At 30.7% G+C, this 23,465-nt stretch overlaps 1 protein-coding gene across 1 annotated transcript in view; it reads left to right on the top strand.

Moving 5' to 3' along the window:
- Positions 1–23,465, top strand: part of LOC143230833 (uncharacterized) — a 56,677-nt gene that overhangs the window by 4,368 nt on the left and 28,844 nt on the right. The window contains 7 exon segments of the mRNA XM_076465050.1: positions 3,053–3,250; positions 8,926–9,036; positions 11,576–11,767; positions 14,692–15,210; positions 15,802–16,039; positions 16,910–17,024; positions 23,087–23,179. Coding sequence (XP_076321165.1) covers positions 3,053–3,250; positions 8,926–9,036; positions 11,576–11,767; positions 14,692–15,210; positions 15,802–16,039; positions 16,910–17,024; positions 23,087–23,179 — 1,466 coding nt within the window.

The raw sequence follows: 23,465 nt of genomic DNA, 5'->3' as shown, positions 1-23,465 counted from the left end.
GAGCTATCACAAGAACAGCAGGCCCTGGTAAGGAACCCATTTTGTTCTGAACTTGATGTATCCAGCATCTCAGATGATATCCAAGATAAATTTCTGGATCTAAGGAACGACTCTTCAGCTCGTGATCTCTTCAAGGTGAAATTCGTGACTCAGTTCTGGTGCGCTATGTATCAGTCATACTCCAAAGTCAGCATGATAGCTTTACGTGTCCTTGTTCCATTTGCTTCTACCTACTTGTGTGAGGCAGGATTTTCCACTCTTGTCAATATAAAAACAAAGAATAGGAACAGATTGGATGTTGGAGATGACACGAGGCTGGCTCTAACAAACGCCCGGCCACGAATTTCAAAGCTAGCTGCTGAAATGCAACATCAGGCATCTCACTAGCTGGGTTGGATAGCTGTTCAAACCTATGTTAATATTATTTTAAGAAATATATGTTCTTTTTGTGAATTCAGGTTGGACCAATGTGATTTAATTTGCTAATAAATAATTACAGAATTTTAAAATATTTTTTTAGATGTTTCTTTCCCTCTCCTTCACATAAAATAAAATAAAAATTAAGCTGCTGATAGTAAGCCCTAAGTAGGGGGTCACATGGGTTTCAAACTTGTAGGTAAGGGGTTGCGAGTGCCAAAAGGTTGGGAACCCCTGGTTTAGACCTTCCTAGGTCATCTTCAGGTTAACAAAGAGTTTGAAACTAACTGTTGCTGGGCACGTCTTAAGAATGAGATTGTAGACAGATACGGGATTTTAGGGGACATTGTAGTTAGATGTAAGGTTATTAATTAGTATAGATATAAAGGTGTTCCTTTGTATTGGTTTAATTTTGGTTTTAGTTGTTGTATAAGTAGGGCTTCTTAGATTTTATGTTTCGTTATATTTGTTTCCCTACTTAGTATCTGGGTGTTTTCTGTGGTTATGTTGTGTTTATTTGATTTGCAGTGTTAAAAAATGTGTGAAGGTATATTTTTGTGTTCTTTGAATCTAGTTTCCAAATTTTCTGCATGTTTCTCCAATATAGAAGTCTTGGCAGCTGTTGCATTGTATTTTATAAATTATGTCGATGTTGTATTTGTTAGTGTAGTTTTTACATGGTATGGACTTTAGTCTTGCACTTGGTTTTTGAATAAATTTGGTGTTTACTAGAATGTTTTATTTTGTTACAAGTTTTTTTCCAAATGATGATTATTTTTTCACTATGTTGAGAACATATGGTAAGATTTTGAAGTTTGTTGTATCTTGGGGTTTATTATTATTTGTTTGCTGTTGATCTAGGTGTGCATGTACAATTTTTTCAATGGTTTTTTAAAGAAATTTGTTGATGTTGATGAAGTGTTTTATTCTGTTGATTTCATCATTAATTTTATCGTGTGAGCGTAGTTTTGTGGCTGTATTTATTTGGTTTCCAAAGATGTTGAGTTTTTGTTTTGTTTCATATGCTGAGTCCCAAGGAATGTATAGTCCAGTATGTATGATTCTTCTGTGGATTTCTGTTTTGAATTTTGTATCAGTTCTAATGATCTTGAAATTAAGTAATGCTATTTGGATAGTTTTCTCCTGTTCACAGGTGAACTTAAGGTGTAAATCCAGTAATTGTATCATCAACACACCTGTACCCAGTATAGTGGTGTGTGTAAGGCTGAATCTCAAGTGATTAAAGGGAGAACCACAACAATTTAGGTTCATGTATAAAGAATACTGTTTCCAGGTTTGTTCACACCAGGTTTTTTGTCATTTGAAGTTTTTGGTTTGTTTGCCTCTTCTCAATGACAGTTTTCTAGTGGGTGTATGTTCACTGAAACAGCTACATGCCAGCATGTATCTTCCTGTTCTTGAAGTAACGTTATAGAATGCATTTACATGTGATACATAATATTACTTTTGGAAAGTTTGTTTTCTAACTCAACCATTTGTTTCAATTACATTATTTTTTGAGAATCTTTCCTGAAATCTTATATATTTTTTGCATGATGTATGTTTGACTAGCTAAAACTTTGATTTTTACATATTTGTTTTTACTATATTTCAGGCTTGGAAGCCATTACAACTCTCAATACTGTTGTTACTACTGGGCATAGTATATGACTGTTCATACTTTTATAGACTTCATATTTGTTTGGTCCTTTCTCACTGGTTGGATGTTTGTACTCTAGTGGAGCTCATTTGCATACAGAAAAAGGATGAAATTCCTATAATATTATATTTTTATTTTTTTTCCCATAATTATTTCCAGCACTTCTGTATACAGGGTGGCTACAAGTTATTGAACCACATTACTTACTGAATAGATTGAAAGCTACATAAGGAAAACAATTGCTGTATAATGAAGGCTAACATGTAAGGTTTTGTCGTACATGGTTCAGCTTATAGCTCATAGGGTCTCCAAGTGAAAGCCATTATACATCTGTGTACATGCCAACAGTTCTAAAGTAATCACCATAATTGTATTGATTATTAGAGCACTTAAGTGTTGTCTTATTTTGTACTTTTGTCTTGTAGTTTCTAGGAAAATACTTAAAACAACGGTCCCTCATGCCACAAACCACAACTGTTTATCTGATTGTTATTCTGTTAAGAAGAAAGTGGATTAGTGATTTATATTTATGATGTAGTGTGCATGTTATTATTATATAAGAATACTTTTGAAAATAATTTTAAATATGTTTCATCTTTTAGGAACAGACGTAATCTTTGGGGGGGGGCACAGTAATGTTTGGCACAGCTCTGTAGATGAGACATCTAAATTTGAGATATATATATGCATAAATATATGACTTTACCTGACTTTAATTATATATAACTAACGTTAAGGACCAAAATTTTATATCCAGACAAGTTCCAAATGAAACCTTGTATACATCTGTTGCTGTATATAATGTTTCCAGTATTAAAACCATAAGTTTGTATTTCTTTTGTTTTATGGCAGGTTGGACATGTATAGAAGTAGGTATAGTACATCATTAACTATATTTTTTTTAGATTTGATAGGAAGTTAATTCAAAATCTTTTGTACTAAATATTTACAATTAGTATTTTAATCTGTAATCAGAACATTTCTCCATCTGCTGATCTGATGAGTACCATTGACAATCTACGATCTCAACTTGATGAAGGCAAGCTACGAAACGAATCGTTACTTTCGCAACTGAATTCTGTTGTAGTACATATGGCTTCCATTGTCAACAGGCAGAGTTTAATAACTTCTCAAGAAAGTCACGAGGGAAAACTATCAGATAAAGAAAATGAAGTGAGTTTTACATTGTATTTCTGTATTTACTTAAGAAGTTTAAATGGGACTATAAACTCTATTTCCTAAGCCAGATACTAGAAATTTAGATACATACATTATAAATGTTTTGATACCCCTTAGTCTTAACTTAGGTGAAGTTAGTATAAAACATGAAGGTTTTGAAAGGAAGGTGAAAATTATGAAAATGGAGTTAGTGGTTTTTCTGCTTAGTTTCTTGTTGACACTTGCTTTGCACAAAGAATTTGTAAAATAGATTTTCATCCCAGAAATAAAAAATGTTGAGTTATAGTCACTGTTTAATACTAGACATTCAGTGTTCTTTAAACTAATTTATTTCTAACTTAATAAAAACTACACTATTAACACTGTACAGTACATGGTTTTCACACATGGAGCATAACTATAACAAATTTTAATGAATAACAAGACTGACAAAGTTATGCATTTGGACCTAATGACTGTCCAAAGGAAGAGATTGAAACAATAAAGAAGCAGAAGTATGTGATGTTGAATTAAATCTTTTAACTGGAAGAATTTAAATGTCAGAAAACAAAGAAATGTTAGAAAACAAAGAAATGAGGACAAACAGGGCAAAGTGAAGACATTTCTACACTTAACTGTAGTGAACTAAAGCATACAAAATAAAGGAAACTGTATGTTTGCTATGCAAAAGTTTTTTAAGATCTAAGACTTGAGTATTTTAAAGTCATAACACGATTAAAGACTTATTTTACAAGTTTAGACAGCACCAGTAGGTTAATCTGACAGTGCATCAAAGAAACAAATAACTGACTGATATTCATTGTTACTTATTATTTAATCATAATTTATATTTATAAGTTACCTTAAACTTGTGAAATTATCTTTTTCAGTATGAATTTTGCATTATTAAAATTGATGTGATATGACCTAGGATAAATAAGTAATGTTTTCTACTTTCTTGGACATGTTTGGAACACAATTGCTGAAATTTGCATATGAAACATGTGTCCTAATAAATATTGTTTTGGGTTTGAGAGTCTCAGCAATTAGATATATATATATTTAGAGGGAACACCTTGTGTATGAGTCTCACTACTCCACAAACATACACCGAGAGAAATAAATTATAAGATTACTACTGAAAGATTTAAAGGGTTCTCAGCATACTTGAAATATGACATGTTGATATTTTAATGGAGCATAAAAACTAACTTGGTCAGATATCCTTGATAAGTAAAAACAGTCTTGGAGTAAGGGAAATTGTATAGTTATATGTTAAGGGTAAGAACTGAGTTCCTAAAATGTGTAAACAGCTTACAAGTTTTCAAGAGAAAGTCTGGTAATGCCATACTTGAAGGTTGAGTACAAAGACTTTAAAAATATTTTTAGGTAATTAGAGGTATGGAGATTGTTATTGCATAAATTTATTCCCTAAGCTGAGTGTCTATAAGCTATCTATGCAAGCTGCTTCTCTTCTCTACCTATCCTCAAACCACACCTCCTCTCATTTAGAATACAACAACATTCACAGACAATATAAAAAATATTACATTTAAACTGTCAAGGTGACTCAGTCATCTAAACACTTGAAAAAACAACCCAAATAAAAAAGTGGATGTACACATCCTGATCATATTATAAATGTTAAGTAAAGAAAACCAAAATGATAATGTTTCAAGCTTTAAATCCTGCTCTTTATTGTACACATAATCTAATAGAAGAATAGTTTTATGCATTAAAAGAAATATATCCAATATAATATCAAGAGAAAAAAACATTAAATGTGACATAAATGAAACCATCTTTTGTAGCATTTGCATAAACAAAAGAACAATTCCCACAGTAGCTATCTACTGTTCCGCATTGAAAAAATAAATAGAAACTGTCTCCAGCAATGCATGTTAGGAAGTCTACAACCTCTGATTATAGGTGACTTAAATGGAATTAGAAATTAACAAAGAGAAATAACCACACAAGATTTGTTAGTCAGAAACATGTATATTATAAATGATGACACTCCCACTTGTTTTCACTCGACAACGTACATGTATGACATATTAGACTTAATAATAGTCCCACTAACTTTATTAACTAAAGCAACAAATGTCTGAGTTCGTAAAGAACTCTCAAGCAGTCACTTTCCTATATCATGCACTCTTCACACTTGTAGACTCCTAAATACTGTTGGAATTCTCACCAGTTTACAACCACACCAAAACTGATTGGCAGGCATTTAATGAAACACTTAATGCTCACCTACCATCAGTAACCACGTGCATACATAACAAACACAAACTAAACACATATGTGGAAAACATAATAAAAGCTATCAGTAAAGCTACAGCTGACACCACCCAAGACAACATTTTAACAATCACTGGACATTAACTTCTGAGATATACACGTTAATTACAGAACGTAGGCAACTTAGGTAGACAAAATAAGTGTATAAATAAAGCAAAACATTAAAATAAACTAACTTGCTTGACTTTTGTAATAACTTAGAAAACTTGCAAAGTAATCCTAAAGGTTCTTAAATAATTTAAATCTGTTACCTAACAAAAACAACAATAATATATAATAACATTTTGACTAAAACAGATTCCAACAAAGCTAACTTACTGGCTGATTAGTATGAAACTTCCTTTAGTTACTTAAGCTCTCTGAATTTCAATAAGAAAAAGTTAATTCAAACCCTTCACTTTGTGCTTCCTAACAAACAACACAAATGCAAACACACCAACCAACCAAATACAATCCAATAAGTAAAGTTACCATGGCAGAACCGAAAATGAACATGAAAACACACAAAAATTCAGACACCAGATATGATGGAATTAAAAATATTGTTCTTAAGTAAACTTTAAACTTGTTACTATTTTATTTAAGTATAAAGCTATCTCTATTAATTGGTTATTACCTGGACAGTTGGAAACAAGCACTGATTACCATAATGCCTTAAACAAACAAATAGATCAATCCTAGATAATTTCCATCTTATTAGTTTAAGCTTTCTTGGCAAACTAATGGAGAAAATTATATCAAACACTAGTATATATGCATGGAACAGTTTATTATCAGACATCCAAAACACATCAAGGATAAACTTAAAAACAATAGACCGCCAACTGAATCAATATACAAATTATTTAATAATTAAGCCACAGTAGGTACAGTTTTAGATGTTAAAAAAGCATTTAATGATGTCTTGCACAGTGAAATAAAATATAAGTTAAAAAGGTTAATATTAATGAAACTGTAATAAGACGGACATCAAAATTTTTAACCGATAGATCAACTAAATTTAAAATAAATGGCATGCTATCCAATTCATTCAATATCACAGGGGTACTAAAAAGATTTATCCTTTTGCCTTTCCCTTATGTTTTAACAACATTGCATTTCCTGAATTAACTTATGCATACAACTCTCAATATTCTAATAACAACAATCTGTAGCATATCTACAAATCCACTTATAGCATTAGTGTGCCCAAGAATCTAAATTTAATCCTTACATGTTGTAACAAATGGCAAGTGATACTAAATCTGACACACACACACAAGCAATAGTATTTTTCCAAAAACTATGTAAACAAAAGAAAACTATCACAGAAATCAAATTTAAGCCAGAAGGTGCCTTCTAGAGTAATAGCATCAAATTCCTCAGAATCACATTTGATACCTGAGTAACATGGACCAAACACATTCAGAACATACACATTGCCATTAACAGAAACATCTGTTTTGTAAGAAATAATTACACAAATTGCACTCCTACAACAGCTCTAAAAAATATACAAAACAATTGTATGCCCACTGATAGAATACAGATGCCAAATAATTTTCATGCTAAAAATTTGCCTTAAAAAATTAGAAATTCAGCAAAACATAATAATAAGATTAGGTTTGAGGCTTCCAAAATTCGTCTCATTAAAGTACTCATATAAAATCAGCAACACACCCATTTTAAAAGATAGGCCAACTAAAATTTCATTCAGCTATTATAAAAAAATGGAAAAATGAAATAGTTTCACTGCTGCACTCTTCAAAATTTCTGGTGCTCCCACCAAACACATCTTGTCATACAGTCTGTTCTGTAAACAGCAAAACAAAGAATCTAACACTTACACAAAATCTTGGATACCATTTCTTTATGTCTAATCATCATGTGTTACTTTAATAACAGGACACAGGACAGATAGATTATTTTTGTTTGTCCAGTCAAAGTACGTTTTTCCAGGCACTCTGGTTTCCCCCCCTCTCCCATCAAAAGGGCATTGAAGTTTATGGTCCATGCTGCACCCCTGAAAAGGGCTTTGAACTTTATTCAGTGTAATTTTAATTTCAATCATAATCATTCCTTAAACACCATCCTAATAAAATATATTTAAAATACAATTTTAAGTTCTGAACCCATCCACATACATGTCTGGATCTGTTTGCTTTGCCTTGCTGACATCATCGACTCTACCACAACTGAACCAAAAATAATTTCATTTTCCCTCATCTGAGCTTCCTCACAGCTTCTTTCTCAAAAATTCTTTTAAAACTCATGCCAATTTTCTCAATTACAAATATAGTTTCTATAATAAATCATGTATGGGATTGAAGGGGAACACTAGTTGCCAAGTGCCCCAGTTGATAAGAGTAGGCCAATGTAATATTGTTTACTCTTTACTCTTTCAAACTAAATAACTGTGGTGTTTATCCCTCCCCTTACCTAATTCAAAACTGCCAATGAGAATTAGTGTTATGTGTAAATCAGTAAAATAAAAATATTTTCTTTCTATTGGTTATAAATAGTTTGATTGTAAGCATCAGAGAGAATTACTGATATTTTGTGAAAGAAAGAAAGGATAGACAAGTGTGGCATGTGAGTTGGACTTTTTAGTTTATGTCTGAGTAAAACAAGATGATTGAATGCTATAAGTTAGATTATATCTTAACAATATCTGTAATATAAGTTTGTAACTTTCATTAAAACTCAAACATAAATTGGGTGGAAAGACTACCTACAATGTTTATTTTGAAGTGAAAAATTGTCATGTGATACAGAGAAGTGAAACTTGAATATTTTTAAATATTTTTTTTTGAAATTGAGAAGTTAAAAACTTATGTTATTACAATTTGATTTATGAACTATGTATTGATGCCACATTTATAGACATATATTGATAATAAAGTAGTTTAATTAAAAATTATACAGAGGTCATGACAAACATATTATGTATCCATTTCCACAGGGTTAAATTATTTTGCTCTAAAACTTGAAAGCATAAATAGGAATAGAAAGATTATCTAAAGTGTGTAATTACAAATAAAACATGTTGAGATACACATTTTGATTAACTGTATCCAGAGGTATAAAGTGAAAATTTTATTTTTTAAAGTAATTTATTGATGATAAATCTTATGAAACTTTTGCACATTTTTTTAGATATATAAACTTGTGACTTTTGGGGGGTTAAAACTTAACTGTAACAAAGATTTTATTGTATACAGTCAAAAACTTGTTTTTTGTCTAATTTATGAGTAAATGTTAAAATTTGTATTAATAAACGAAAAAAGATGCTCAATAATATACTGAAAACTTGAATACAATTTTTCTCATTGAAAATAAGGAAAATTCGTTTTATATTTCAATGAATGAATTATTTAATTTGTACCATTTTTTAAACTTCTGTCCAGAAGAAAGTTTATCGTTTGCAAAGAATGCTGAATAATCTTGAAAAGTTCCTGAGAAATGAAAGAAAATGTAACACCAATTTAAGTGATGAAGACAGTCATGAGATTGAAAGAGTAAGTAGTTAATTTGTTTTTATCTAGAGATAGAAACCTTAAACGGAAAGTTTTCCAGGAATTATTGTTCTAGATTACTGTTTATATTTTGTGCAACAGCTCAATTTTAATTTCTAATAATTATGGTTGGGTATACATTAAATTGTTTATAGGTTAAAAAAAGTAGGTTCCACAAGGTTTGTCAGTTAAAAATGATGTACTATGGAATGCAAGTTGTTGCAAATATGTTTTATGCAATTAACTAGTGATGATGAGAAACCTACTTGAAGTAAAAATGTATATCAGGACAACTGGTATGGGTATTAACACTTTTACCAAAATAAAGCAGAAAACAACGTTTTGACCTTTTTGGGTCATCTTCGGGTTAACAAAGAGTTTGCAACTGACTATTGCTGGGCGCACCTGTCTGAAGGATGAGAGTGTAAATAGGTACAGGATTGTAGGGGCCGTTGTAGTTAGATGTTAAGTTATTAATTAGTATAGGTATAAAGGTGTTCCTTGTTATTGGTTTTAGTTGTTGTATAAGTAGAGCTTCTTTGATTTTGCATCTGTTTTTATATGTTTTCCTACTTTAGTATCTGGGCGTTTTCTGTTTATTTGTTGTTGTTCTTGTCCCTTTATTATTGGATGATAAGTTTGAAAAAGTGAAGTCTTTGTTACCATTCTTAGAGGTTATTTTAGCAGTTACTAACAGATGTCCTACTTGAAGAAAGGCTTAGTATATTTGAGTTTTTCTTTTAGACCTAACCCTAATGTTATTATTTAGTGAGTGTAGAATTTGTTTCAGGCTTAGGTATGCAACTGAAACCATTGTGAAGTTGTCACAGTTTTTTGTTCTGTTTTGTACTTAAGAGAGTTATTTATCATTCCTTGTATATTTCTCACATTTTGGAAGCTTCAAACATAAGTAGAAAAGTGTGTTAACTGCTAATTATGATTTGTAATGTATAATAGGAACATCTTTGAGAAATATGAAGAAAATGGTTGGTCTCAACTCTACTATAAGGATTACTGTGAATATCCTAGAAAGAAAGTAGCTGGTTGAGAACTATACTCCATTTTCATAACATTAATCTATTTAATTGTAATTCAAATTAATTGATTATTTTACATCACCTTAATCAATGAAACCAGTGCTCCTAGGTAATTGATTATTGTAGTTAATCACTCAGTTCCACTGTACTTTGAACATGGTGCAAAAGATTTTGTGGGGGTCAGCAGTTTTTTTGAAGTTTCCATGTGAGCATTAATCTTTCCTCCTACCACAGCTATATGCAAATGCAACTGAAAGCCACTGGGTATATTGTATGTTATAATTCCTACATTTTTTAAAAATAAGAGCTGTAACCATGGTGACAAATAAAATGCAGTTTCTTGAGAACTGGAAATAAAGAGCAAGATCTGGTAGTTGCAATATGAACATTAGCAGGGCTGGAACCTTTTAACATCAGGGAGAATAACTTAGTGATAGAAGAAGTGAGGGCAAGGTTATTAAAGAAAGTGGTTAGAAGTGACACTAGATTAAAAGATTTAGTGACTTGTGGAGAGGGTTTGTTTGTTAGTGATTAAGCTCAAAGCTACACAGTTGACTGTTTGTACTCTGCTCACCATGGGTATCAAAACTTGGTTTCTAGTGTTGTAAATTTCTGGACGTACTGCTGTGCCAGTGGGAAATCAATATGGAGTAGAACTGTAAACTATTTATGCCATAAATGTTTATAACGTTTTTCATAAATACAATTAAAAAATGAAAATGGACTCTAGGAAGAAGAAAAATAAACTATTATTATGCTTATGTCTTGGAACTTATTATAAAGCAAAGTTATTTAATAAAAAAATTATGAAACTAAATAGTTGTATGATATTGAAATTATGTATTACAATAAATATTTTTGGGTTTTCACTTGTTTAGTGTTCAATTAGAAATCCAGATTTCAAAAATAGGGTACAAGTTAAAATTTCTTGAAAAATTGTAAGAGTTTCTAATGATTCTTTTCAGATGTCAGATGCAGGCAGAAACTACAATTACATTTTGAACAACAGAAGTAATGGCAGTTTAAAACGTGCATTTGTTACTTAATGATAAACTAATATGTTAATGAGATTTATAACTGATTAAGGTAATACATTTAATAATAAAGAGACAAGATATTGTGTGTTAAATTTGTAATTTGTTCTCTTCAAGTATGGATGTTCTTATTCTTACTAGAGGTTTCAGCTCACCTTTTGGTTGAATGTAATGATTTTTATTTGTAACTAAACAGTGGAGATTAATGCTGTCTTGAAGACAAATTATAATTTGTCACATAAGCAAAACTGTCTACTTTTAATTTATATTAACAACTGTTGAAATTATCAACTTTAAATAAGAAAACAAAAATGGAATTTTTTATATCTACATCTTGTCAAAATTAAGAATTATCATTGGAATTGCTTTAAAATACCATGTTTATGAATATATCAGAACATTTTTATACCTTTCAATCATGTATTTTATCAAATTATGATTATAACTTTTATTTCCTCTCTCAATCAAAAGACATCCGTACCTCGAGCAAAAAGTGAACCTCCTAGTAAGGAGGAGAAAGGAATCAAGATGAAAGATAGGTGTTTAAGAAGTTCTTCACCACCATTTTCTTCAACTCAACTTCAAACATTAACTGACGTACGATGTTTGGAACATGACCAGGTGGACAGGTTGAAAGACTTGTTATCTAAAGCCCAACAAGAGGTGAGTGGTACTTTAAACTGAAATATTTAACATTTCTCTAGCATGTTATATATGTTTAAACAGTTTTTATTGAATACAGGTTTATATCAGTAAGCTATATCATGTATTGATATTCACCAATTATTAACCTTACATAAAAAACATCACACACACACAAGCAAATGTTACCAAACATTTTAAATTGGTACATTCTTTACAGCCAGACACTTTCACATTTATTTGTTTTCACATCAATAGATATGTATTTCATGTGCTAGCTTTCGTTTTTATTTCTTTACTTATGCTCATGTCTTTTTACAAAGTTTATGTCATACCATGTGGGTGTGGTGACATTTGTAAACAAGAAGAAACATGTAACAACTATGTGTAACATGTTTATATATATCAAAAATACTAAAAGAACCACCAGGTTTAAAATACTGTATTTTTTTAATATATTTAGTTGGCTGGTTTACTGAAAATAGACAAAATAGTATTACCCATTGTGATAACCTAAGATGCCAATTCTGTAGTCTAGGATATATTATTGAAAACATAGTTAAAAATCATATGTTTGAAACCAAAAGATTTTTTTTTTCAATTCCAAGAACTGTATCTTTGTATTAAAATGGAGAGTAAGTTGTGAAAGTTATATTGGTCAAACTAAAAATTTAAGATATAGAATGCATCAACACAAGTTTCACGTTGAACACCCAAGTCAGAGTCCATATTAGTTTTCTGCACATTTTTACAATTATAACCTGTGTACCTGTGGTGTGTTACAAGACCCTTTATTTTTATGTTTTTTAGTTTGATCTTGTGGTAACTAACTGAAATAATTATTATATGAAAGTCGTATCATAAAAATATTTGGAAGTAATTTGAATTTTATTTAAATATATTGTAAATGTCTCAAGTATTTGGTTATGCTTTATTTATGTGTTATTTATATTTTTGTTAAAATATTTTTCACTATGATATATTTATTAAAAAGCAGTTTGATTTTGTAAAAATTATGATGTATTTAATTAGGTTGCCTGAAGATTAGTGACGTGTTTCCAACTAAATAGAGAATATTAAAAAACAGTATTTCAAACCTAGTGTTCCTTTTAATAATTTTTTTACATATTATTATGTTCCAGGAGATTACTTATATAAATACATACACACACACACACATGTAAATAAATAATGATATGTTATGGGGACATGTTCTTAATCTTAACTGAATGTACATTGAGTTGATCCAGTGGAACAACCCTGTATTTGAGAAGAAATCTTAACTAATTCCAAATTCTATGCGTATCTACACAAATTATAATAAACTTTTAGTAAAATGTACAAGTCTCAGATTCTGACAAGGTGAAGTGTTAAATGATGTTCGTGTGAGGTATAAAAATACTTCTGTCTCATACAGTTTGTATAATGAATTTACATGACTTTCAGGATCTCCAAAATACATATCTAAAGCTGTTTTCTGCATCCTAGTGTACTGTACCCGATATTATCAATGAACGGTAAAATAAGTAATTGATAACTCTGACATCAAATACATAATACCATGTGGAATAGTACTCTGTAAAAGTTTATAGTATGTGCAATTTGATCCATACCCATGTGGATTAAATTAAACATCAGCTCTTTAAGAATAATTTACTGACACAATCTTAGGAACAAATATATTTTTTAGTGTCTTGATGGTATATCACATGTGGAATAAACACTGTATAAATGTCTTATTCAAAGGTACACATCTGCAGCTGAAAATGTTGATTTTTATGTATTTATGATTTTTGTTAATTTACAATGTGGGAGAGATGACTAACACAGTAATATACCTCCTTTTAGGCTTTGAATTGTCTTGTTCTTTGTTATGGTAATTTTCTTGAATGTTGCTTATGCTATTAGGAAACTGTTCTTATGGACTGTTTATGTATATTTAACCTTGTGTAGATGATTCGGTTCTTTTGCACGTGTCACAATATATCATAGAGTAACTTTCAAAAGTTAAGGTAACCACTTCATTATTAATGTGTATCAATACAATTTGGCATTAGTATGTCCTTTAGGACTCAGATTTTTATGTAAGTTTTATTTCTTATTTTCGAAAGAGTATATTTAAAAACACTCAATCTTCACTTTTGTTGTCACGTAATGCTTGAGCACTCACTCCAGTGTTGTATATAACTCCATGTTAATATAACCCTGTTGTATTTAAGACACAATCTCTATACAATTCAAACTCAATACTATAGTATCAATTCCTAATATCTCTGTTTCCAGAGATATAAATCAAAGTTTTCAACCAATTATAGTAATCTGTCTTGTAATGGGTCTGTGGTAAGTTTAGGGAACTACAATGCCAAATATCTGGAGCTCAGTTCTCCATAGTGGATACAACAGATACTTTAATGCAGCTGCATGCTGAAACATGCAAGACAGAAGCCCCACCCATCTCTTAATTTTTAAGGCTGTTTTAAAAACCAGTCTTATTTGACATACTTGTTTATAAAGAATAGAAAGAGATTATTTGAGTCAACAAGCTTCCAATTGTTCTTTCAAAATTAGTGTTAATATATAATAAGATTTTTTTTATTTGTTAGCTTGACAATAAGGTTGTTCCCCACTCATCATTTCACATTTTTACAACCTTGTTAGGTCTTAGAAGAACAACTAAATTGTAGTTAGATATTCTATTTCAGGGACTTGTATGTCATTAGAATGCTTATCTGGAAAGTAGACTAATTTTTCTGTTGACAAAAGAGAGAAGAAAATAAGGGTTAGCTAACAATAAGTGTAAGAAATATAGAGCTGTACCCACATTTGTATATAATAAGTGTGCAGAAAACAAAGTATTTAAGTATACACAATAAGTGTAGCCAGTAGTTTCATATGCTGTGTAAACAAAGGAAGAAATGTATTTGAATTATTTCCTTTGTTGGCAGATTCAAGTCCTTCATTTTCAGAATGAAAACAACAAAACTGTTGCCAGAAAGCAGACAGCTCTAGCTAATTACTACCGAACTCAGCTGCAAGAAGCTGGTTGTCTTAGAATACCTGAGAATCTTCTGTTGAGTAAGAGTGAAGGTGATGTAACAAGTTTAAAAGAACATAAAGACATTGATGTAATAACCTCCATGTCAAAGGTAAATCAGCTTTTGACAGTTGACTCGGTTTCTCAACCAAGTGTTCATAACCTTTCACATGGAAAGAAGGGAATTTTGGAAACGCTAAACAAGAATATTATTTCTCCAAATGTTCGTCACAGCTTACCTGCATGCTTAGATGGTGGAAGAAAGAGTGGTGGCTCCCCACTGTGGAAACAGCTTCAGTCCCATAACCTTTCACACTTCGGTCATTCAGAGGATGTCTGCCAACTTAAAGAAGAAGTCTGTGTGCTTGTCTTGAGAATAGAGCAACTAGAAAAACAGGCTCAGAATAGTCTAGGAAATGCTGAGAACACAGTAAGTCTAGGTTTGTAATTAAATTAGAAGTATCATTTTGACACAAAACATCACTATCATGACTTGCATTTTTGGATATGCTTGAGACATCAGTGCACACACAAATATAACAAAGACTGTGAATAGTTATATATTTACTTTTCATTTTTGTACCAAACATGTTAAACTTTGATAAAGTTGGAGGTTTTATTTGAAGTTATAATTATTTAATTATTGCTTTTGAACTAATTTATATTAACCTAAAACTCTGTTAAATTGGGGTGGAATCACACTCATATGATGAAAAAATAATAAAAAGAAGTAAGTTTAGTTCCAATTAAATCTCTCATAAACATAGGCACTCAGTTTTCAGCTGTATAGTAGGTGGTACACTTTGTAGGAAAAGGCTTAAGGACCAGCTTGATTCTTTATATTGAATTTTATTACCAAATTGTTTTATGTGAAACTAAATGAAATTCTTATTCAGAAAAAATAATTACTTTACCATAAGAAAAATGCAACCTATTGTCAGTGATACAATTTATTGAGTCCTATTGAAAGACTTAAATATTATGATAAAGCTGATTTTGAATTGCTTTGAAAATATCTCAGGTTATGCATCATGATGATGTAGACAAGCTACAGAATCAGTTATTCTATTCCCAGAGAGTTTGTGAATTACTACAATCTCGTTTAGAGGAGCTTGCTGATTTCTTGGAAAAGCTTCTGATTTACGATGGTAACGGCCACTTAAACTCCAGTATCTTGACTCCTGAGTGTGTAGATCGTGTGAGGCAGTTTATCACAGAAAGTAAAGAACTTTCCAAGACCTTGTCACATAGTTTGATAGGTAAGGTTTAGCAGTTGATAGTCATGATATCATATAATACAAATACTTCTAATTACATAACACCAATTTTAAACAAAAGGATCCCATTTTAGTGTATTTTTCTCAATACAGATGCCTTTTTTACTTATTTTGTGAATCCTAGATGTTTATAATACTTTGAAAACAGTTTTTCTTCTTCCAACTATTAAATACAGAAAGAGGAATGATTACTATTAGCTACAAAAAATTATAAAATTACAGAATAAATAATTCAACCAATGCTTTAACGTGTTCACTACTAAATGATATGTGGCATACATATTTATGGGTCATATAAAAGTAAAACACATGTCTAAAACTGCAATTAGAGTAAGTTATCCTGCTGGTTTGACATTTTAGTTTTAAGCCATTTTCAAGAGTTACACTTAGTCAGCTGTGATCATTTGAAAGTCTTGGAGCTGCACCTGGCTCACCAGTAGTTTGCAGATAAACATAACCCAATGTGTATTGGAGAAAAAACTCAATTCTTAGAACTTGTGAGCAGAAGTAAAAAGAACACCACATTACTGGATGTTGGCTATGCTTACTAACTGAAAAATGTGTATTTACAAAGTTTTATTACTGTGTAAAAGGTCCCTATGCAGTATTACAGTACTTAATGAAATTTTTTTTTATGCAAGTTTCCAACCAAATGCCTATCAGGTTTATGTAAAAATTTGGTGACCCATTGCCTTATCTGTCTATTAGATAAAAGTTATGAAACACCATACAATGAAAACTAGTTCTAGGTTTTATATAACTACGTATCATTTATTTTTACATGTATTGTTTCAGTTAGCAACCACGTTTTATAGTATTTATTCCAATCATTATTCTTTAACTTTTTTCCAGTTTCTGGAGGTTCTAGTGTATTTGAAGGTGATAGTGCACTTTATTCATTTGTTCATAATGACATTCAGGAACAACCTACAGCTTCCACCCATCTTGAGGACTTAAAACTGAATAGGTGTGTAAATAAGTTCAAATTTTTAAAATGCAGAAAGCTTTATATCCATTATCACTATTCACAGTATAAAATGTAATTATGTTTAAAAGAGGAGAGTGAAAGTGTTTCCAAAGGACTATTATTTCAATTATAATTATGTGAAAAATAATTAAGCTATTGAATAAAAAAAATAATCTTTTTTGTGAGTTATGTGTGGTGTAGTATAGAATTGAATAAACAATCACTAAATGAAATTAATAACTTTACTTTAATAAATAGTAATAATTCAGAGGTGTAAAAATGTGACTGTATACAACTTTTTATGTCTTGTGTGTTGTTTTGATGTTTACACATGAATTTGGTTTGCTATAGGTTTTTTTTCCATAAGTATATATTATTTACCAATGACTGTCAAATACTAAACTTACTTTTGTTTAATAAAAATGAAATATAGGGACAGGTTTCATTAAATGTGATGAGCAGTGTAAACTAGCTGCTACTTGACATCTGTTAAGTCTCAAACAGCAACTGCTAATGACTATAAAGATTTGTTTTTCCATATGGTTCCATTTATTGCTATATGTGTAGAATTAGTTAAATTGGAAAAAGTAGTTCAAAACATTTCTGTACTAGATTTGTATGACACCCTTGCAGTTACGTGAATATTTATATAGTTTTATGTGTCGTAATTATTCTTCATTTGATAAAATTCTCACAATACAGCTAGCAACTTTACACAGTACACTTTGGAAACTACTGCCATAGTTATTACTTAACATTTATAAACTTGTAAGTACTTTCTGAAAGAGTAGATTAGAAGTAGAATTCTTACCAATAATATTGTATTAGAAAACATAATGAATGAGGAATTAGGTAACACTTTATCCTCTCATTGTCAATCTAATTCCTAGACCCAATATTTATTATCTTATTGACCTTGTACTCACCAGTAACTTTGATATCATCATGATTTGTGACTCTAAATGTGTAAAGGTCTTAGAATTAAAGTGAAATTACAAAAAAAGATAATTGACAATTCATTCAGTAAAGTTTTACTTAAATGATGATAACTCAGAGTAATCCTGCTGAAAAAAGTGGAGTTAAAAGGATTGTTGACAATCCGTGAATACATAGCACATGTAAAGAAACTTATCAACAGTAATGAAAACCTTATGAATAAAATACAAGTTACTGTATATGTATATATACTTAATGCAGAAAACTTTACATCATTCTTCACAATAAAGTTGCTGACAACTTTGTTTACACTTGTTAAAAAAAAATATCTACATTACCACTTTATATTTAATTCATTGTTTAATATTATAATATTATTTTATTCTCTTCATAAACATTAATTTTTGTTGGTGTACTATCTGTACCATTTTACATCATCTCCTTATAGTTAAACGGTGATGTGTCGTAGTAATTTATCTCGGATGATTTTCTGTTATGATATTACATTGATTGAGCTGTTTTAATAGACTTTCATTAGTCACCTGATGTAGTTAGAGAGGATATTATAGTAAGAATTGCTTATGGTGAACTGGAGTTCTTCAAGCAGTTAACTTTGTGATATTGCATGAGCAAACCACTTGTGTGTATGTACTGCATAACTAAGCTGTATTTTGTTCTTTCTTTAAAGGTTACTTCCATCAACCCTTTCTATATGGATCGTGGGTCAAAAGCCATGTCATGTTTGTTGATTCATAATCAAAACTTATTGAACCACCATTTTATGAATTTATGTCATTAAGCTAGATATCTAACAGTAGGTTATAATTCAAGTTTTCATATTATACGTTATTTAATCCCTTAATTTAAAAGTAAGTATTAAAAAAACATATCTAAACATCAACTTTTGTGTGTCATGTGAAATGTTGAATACAGCACTGGTTCAAATTAGATGTTTGTGATATCAAAATACAATTTCTTTAGTTCTGTCTGAATTAGGAACTCAAATTACTGACATTGTCAAGCTGGAATGTAAAATTAATAACCTCCTGTCTTTTTTGTTTACTGAGATATTGCTCATATCGAATCAAACAAAGTGGCCCCACTCACCTCTTTCCATTTTTGGAAATGGTCCCTTGTGTACACTTAATTCTATATATGACATACAAATAGCCAATCTAAAGCCAGAATGTCCCCTTAGTGATTTTGTCAGCCATTTTCAAATATAATGGTATCATCTCTTTCTTTTGAGACAATCCTTTGTGTAAGTTGAGTCTTTAGCTTCTTTGAAATTTCATATTTTCTTAGACACAGATACAGCTTAGTTACTAAACTTGATAAATATGGTATTGATAAAGAAATGTATGATTTGTTTTGTTTATTCATATGTGTATGTGTGTATATATGTATATATAAAACCTAAAGAGAATTATTTTGCTTAACATCCTCCACATGCAAAATTTCTTGAGGCTCAGCAAGCTACAACAAGCAGCAACTGACTACAAAGATCAAAACATTTACTTCTTTATTTATTGTTTTATGTCTTAAGAAAAGTTTAAGAATCTGTTTGTAAATAATAATAATAATCTTTATACATGTATAATTTATTATAATTGAAATGTGACTGTATTTCACAAAATACTTGTCCACTAAAACACATTCAAGACAGATCACTTTGTAAAGAACAGAGGTCAATGTTATATTATTGGGTATCATAACATGAGTGCACATGCACTGTATCATTGTAACTTGTGTATTATTGGCCAGGCACAGCAGAAAGATCAATATAAATACATATCAAAGTATAATATTTTTAGGTTTAACACGTTGGTTCCCAAGCCTGTTTCACTGATACTTTGCAGGATCCCACTAATCATTTTACTATTTTTTTTATAAGAAGAGTGTATGTGTAGCTGTTGTGTCCCATCCAATAAGTGACCCTTTAAAAAGGAAATAAACTATGGCTCACTGGTGGGTCTTACTGAAAGGTTGTCACAACCCACTGATGAATCGTGTGGGAGCCAGTGTGTTAAGCTATTTAGTCTAAACATTTACGTTTTTGTATTATCATTTGCAGTCATTCTTGAACAAAAAAGGTATAATTTATATTTATTTCCTCTCTCTCTCTTTTTTTATTTTAATGTTTTTACAATATTGGTCAAATCAACTGAACTGTAGAGAGAGTTGTTAGTGAAAGTAATATAAAATATAGAGTTTTCTTATGAAACAACATTTGATAACTATCCAAACATTATAAGGATCTTACCTATGAAGTTTGAAACTTAAAGTATTTTTAATCTTAAAATGAAAATTACTTGCATGTTGGATAGGCAACATGCAAAAGACATGAAATAAACATTGCTTAAATAAACTTAAGACTTGATAAAAAAGTGATATTTTGTGTATGAAAGCCTTATAATGTTTACTGTTAAGCCACCAAATTTCATTAATATAAACTTATTAACTTAAAAGTGAAAGCATGAAAACTGTGAAAAGCAGAAAATGTTTACGAGATTGGTCCCAGGGACCGAGCCTGTTCTGAAAGAGTTAAGAGGATCCAGCTCATGAACAGAACCATTGCAAGTTGGTTCTGTGGCCCTCGCATTGAAAACAGTTTGTTTTGTATGGGTGATATTACTAAGAATATAACAGGAAGAGAAGATGTAAGCATTTTTTGCTTTCCAGATAATAAAGTATGACTTTAGGAAATCAGTAAAAGTTACTGTTAAGAAGTCCAACCATAGTGGTCTTCTTCTGAACCCAGTGTCACCAAGGCAGATTTTTGCTGTGAAAAAAGGCATTTTATATTAAAATAATACAAGTATATATATGTGTGTGTGTGTGTTACATGCGTGCCATTTTTCCGCTGAAACGCGGATTTCCGCAGTTTTTAAACAATCAACGATCACCCACGAGATTCGTGTAAATTCAAGGAGAAAATATGAGCGATTTGGGGGCCGGGTAGGTGGTTTTTGAGGAGAAATCGTATTTTTTCAATATTTATTGCAGAAAAAAAAAAAATCTGACCGCCATCTTGGAGGCAGTCTCGTTGCAGGTCTCGTGATCTGGTATCGTGTGCATACCAGACGATAAAATATTCTCTACGCTCCAAAGAAACAACAGCGATTGAAATGTTTAAAAGGAAAGATGTCCATTTTGATCCTGTGGACAAGAGAATGTGTAAGGACATTAGATCAGCAACTTCAAAGTATACCTCAAAGCTGAGGGAGAATCAGAAGAAAAAGGCAGAAAGGCTTGAGGCCTATGGTTCTGTAAGTCTGGCCCAGCCACCTTGGCTAAAGAAAAAGTCCAGAAAGCCGCAGAGGCACAGAGAGCTGCCCATTCAGAGAAGGAGAGAAAAAAAGCTCGGAAGAGAGCACTGGAAACCCTTGTCTCGAAAAAGAGGAAAGTAGCCAAGATTGATTAAAGGAAATTAAGTGATTTGAAATTTGACTGTAATTTATGCAGCAGAGCAGAAGTTGATATCAGTAACTGAAAAACATTTTATTATTATCTGCAGCATACAGTGCCAGTGGTTTATTTTAAAGCATATCATTAATTTTATTTTGAAGCAATGTCAAAGCTTTCCTTGATTTGCTGTTTCAGTTTGTATTGTGAAAGAATGAAAAATATACTGATATTGAGGTACCAGTAATTTACTGACAAGATTGTATAGATGAACAAGTTTTACTGTAGGTAGTCATGTAGAGTAATTTTAAGTAATTTGAAATTTTAATGGAATACATGCAGCAGAGCATTAGTTGTTGATGTCAGTGACTGTACAAAATTTAATTTCTGAGGCATATCACTGATATCAGTAGTTTAATATTGAACCATATCAGTAGTTGAATTTTTAAGCAATGTCATAGCTTTCCTTCATATGCTGTTTTAGTTTGTATTGTCAATTTGTGAAAGAATGGAAAATTCACTGACATTAAGGTACCAGTTGTATAATGACAAGATTGCGTAGATGAACAATTTGAACTGTAGGTAGTCATGATTAGTCAAAAGAGTAATTTTATGTGATTTGAAAATTGTATGGAATATATGCAGCAGAGAAGTAGTTATTGGCAATGACTGTAAAACATTTAATTGGCAGCATACCAGTAGTTGATGATGATGATGTTATTGATGACAAAAAGGATAATAATGAAATGATTTGTATTTGAAATATTTACTGAGTTATTTTGGCTTTATTAACTCGTATTACTAATATATTTTGATTTAGAAAAAAATTAAACTGAATAAATAGCAAATAAACAATCTTAAATTTCATTTATTTACTTTTTATTTTATTTGTTAATTTTAGATATTTTGATATATCTTCTAAAAAATGAATGCAAATTAAAAGAATAAATCAATCTGCTAAAAACTGTAAATGAAAGTTATAGTTTGTATACCCGAACCCCCCTAGTCAGGCGCGGCTGCGCCCCGCTGTGGTGCCTCTGGCGCCAGGCTATATACCTTTTCCTCTTTTTTTCATAAATGTCATTGGCATGCCTGGTGTTAGATAAAAAATATAGGAAAGAGAAATGAAAATGAAAAAATTAAAACTCAGGAAACTATATTCTCTGAACCACTCAAGTGTTAATACTGATAGTTTGCTGAGAGTGTTAAATAGCCTCATAAAGGCAGTGGAAATCAAGACAGTAAAAATAAAAGTACCAAAAAATACCCAGCTGTGTAAACAATCATTCTAAAATGCTCAACTGTTCCTACTTAATCAATACTTGTATGATATCAGTAATTGACAGTAATTCTTCAGAATCACAAACAACATATTATTGGTCCCTTTTCTGTATGTGCATGTTATTGGTATGTCATAATATGTGGTGAGAGGTCTCTAATAATGTGGCTATACCGTGGATATGGCATTGAAGAAAAGGAGATTTTCATTTATAACTATTTTGATATTGATAAATTTTGAAATTGTTTTTTTATTATACATTAAGTCTTAGATTGACTTATTATACTGATTGTTTCAAATCTAAAATATTACCATGAAAAATGCAACACTTAATCACTTACTTTTTAATGATACAACAGAAAACTTGTATTAGAATGATATTGTCATAATAAGAAATGTTCTTAGAATATTCTAGTGACATTTTAATTTTCTTCATGAAAAGAAACTCAATTCTGGACCATAGTGACTTAATGAAGGATAAAACATCTCAAAGAGGCAAGGACCAGATAGATGAGATGGCTGCAGAGTTGCACAGGTACTTGTAACACTTGATAAAAATATCTTTTTTTTTTTTTGTTCTCTTAATATACTGTAGCAATGGTAGTGATATTTATTTTAGTTGTAAGGAGTACCTGATATGTATTTAATTTTTTTCTTGTCCTTCAGCTATAAACTGTATTTTATTCTGTTTGGTTTCTTATTTTAATTTTATTCTGTAACTTGTGAAATACCATAAACTTTGAAATGAGTATTTAAAACTTTTTTTCAGTTGTCAAAATTAATGATTATTTTAAAAACTAATTTCTATTATGTACTTGATG

The sequence above is a fragment of the Tachypleus tridentatus genome, chromosome 10 (genome assembly GCF_004210375.1).
Source record: "Tachypleus tridentatus isolate NWPU-2018 chromosome 10, ASM421037v1, whole genome shotgun sequence".
NCBI lineage: Eukaryota > Metazoa > Arthropoda > Merostomata > Xiphosura > Limulidae > Tachypleus > Tachypleus tridentatus.
Note: the sequence above shows the minus strand (reverse complement) of the source record. Positions and strands in the feature narration are given on the sequence as shown.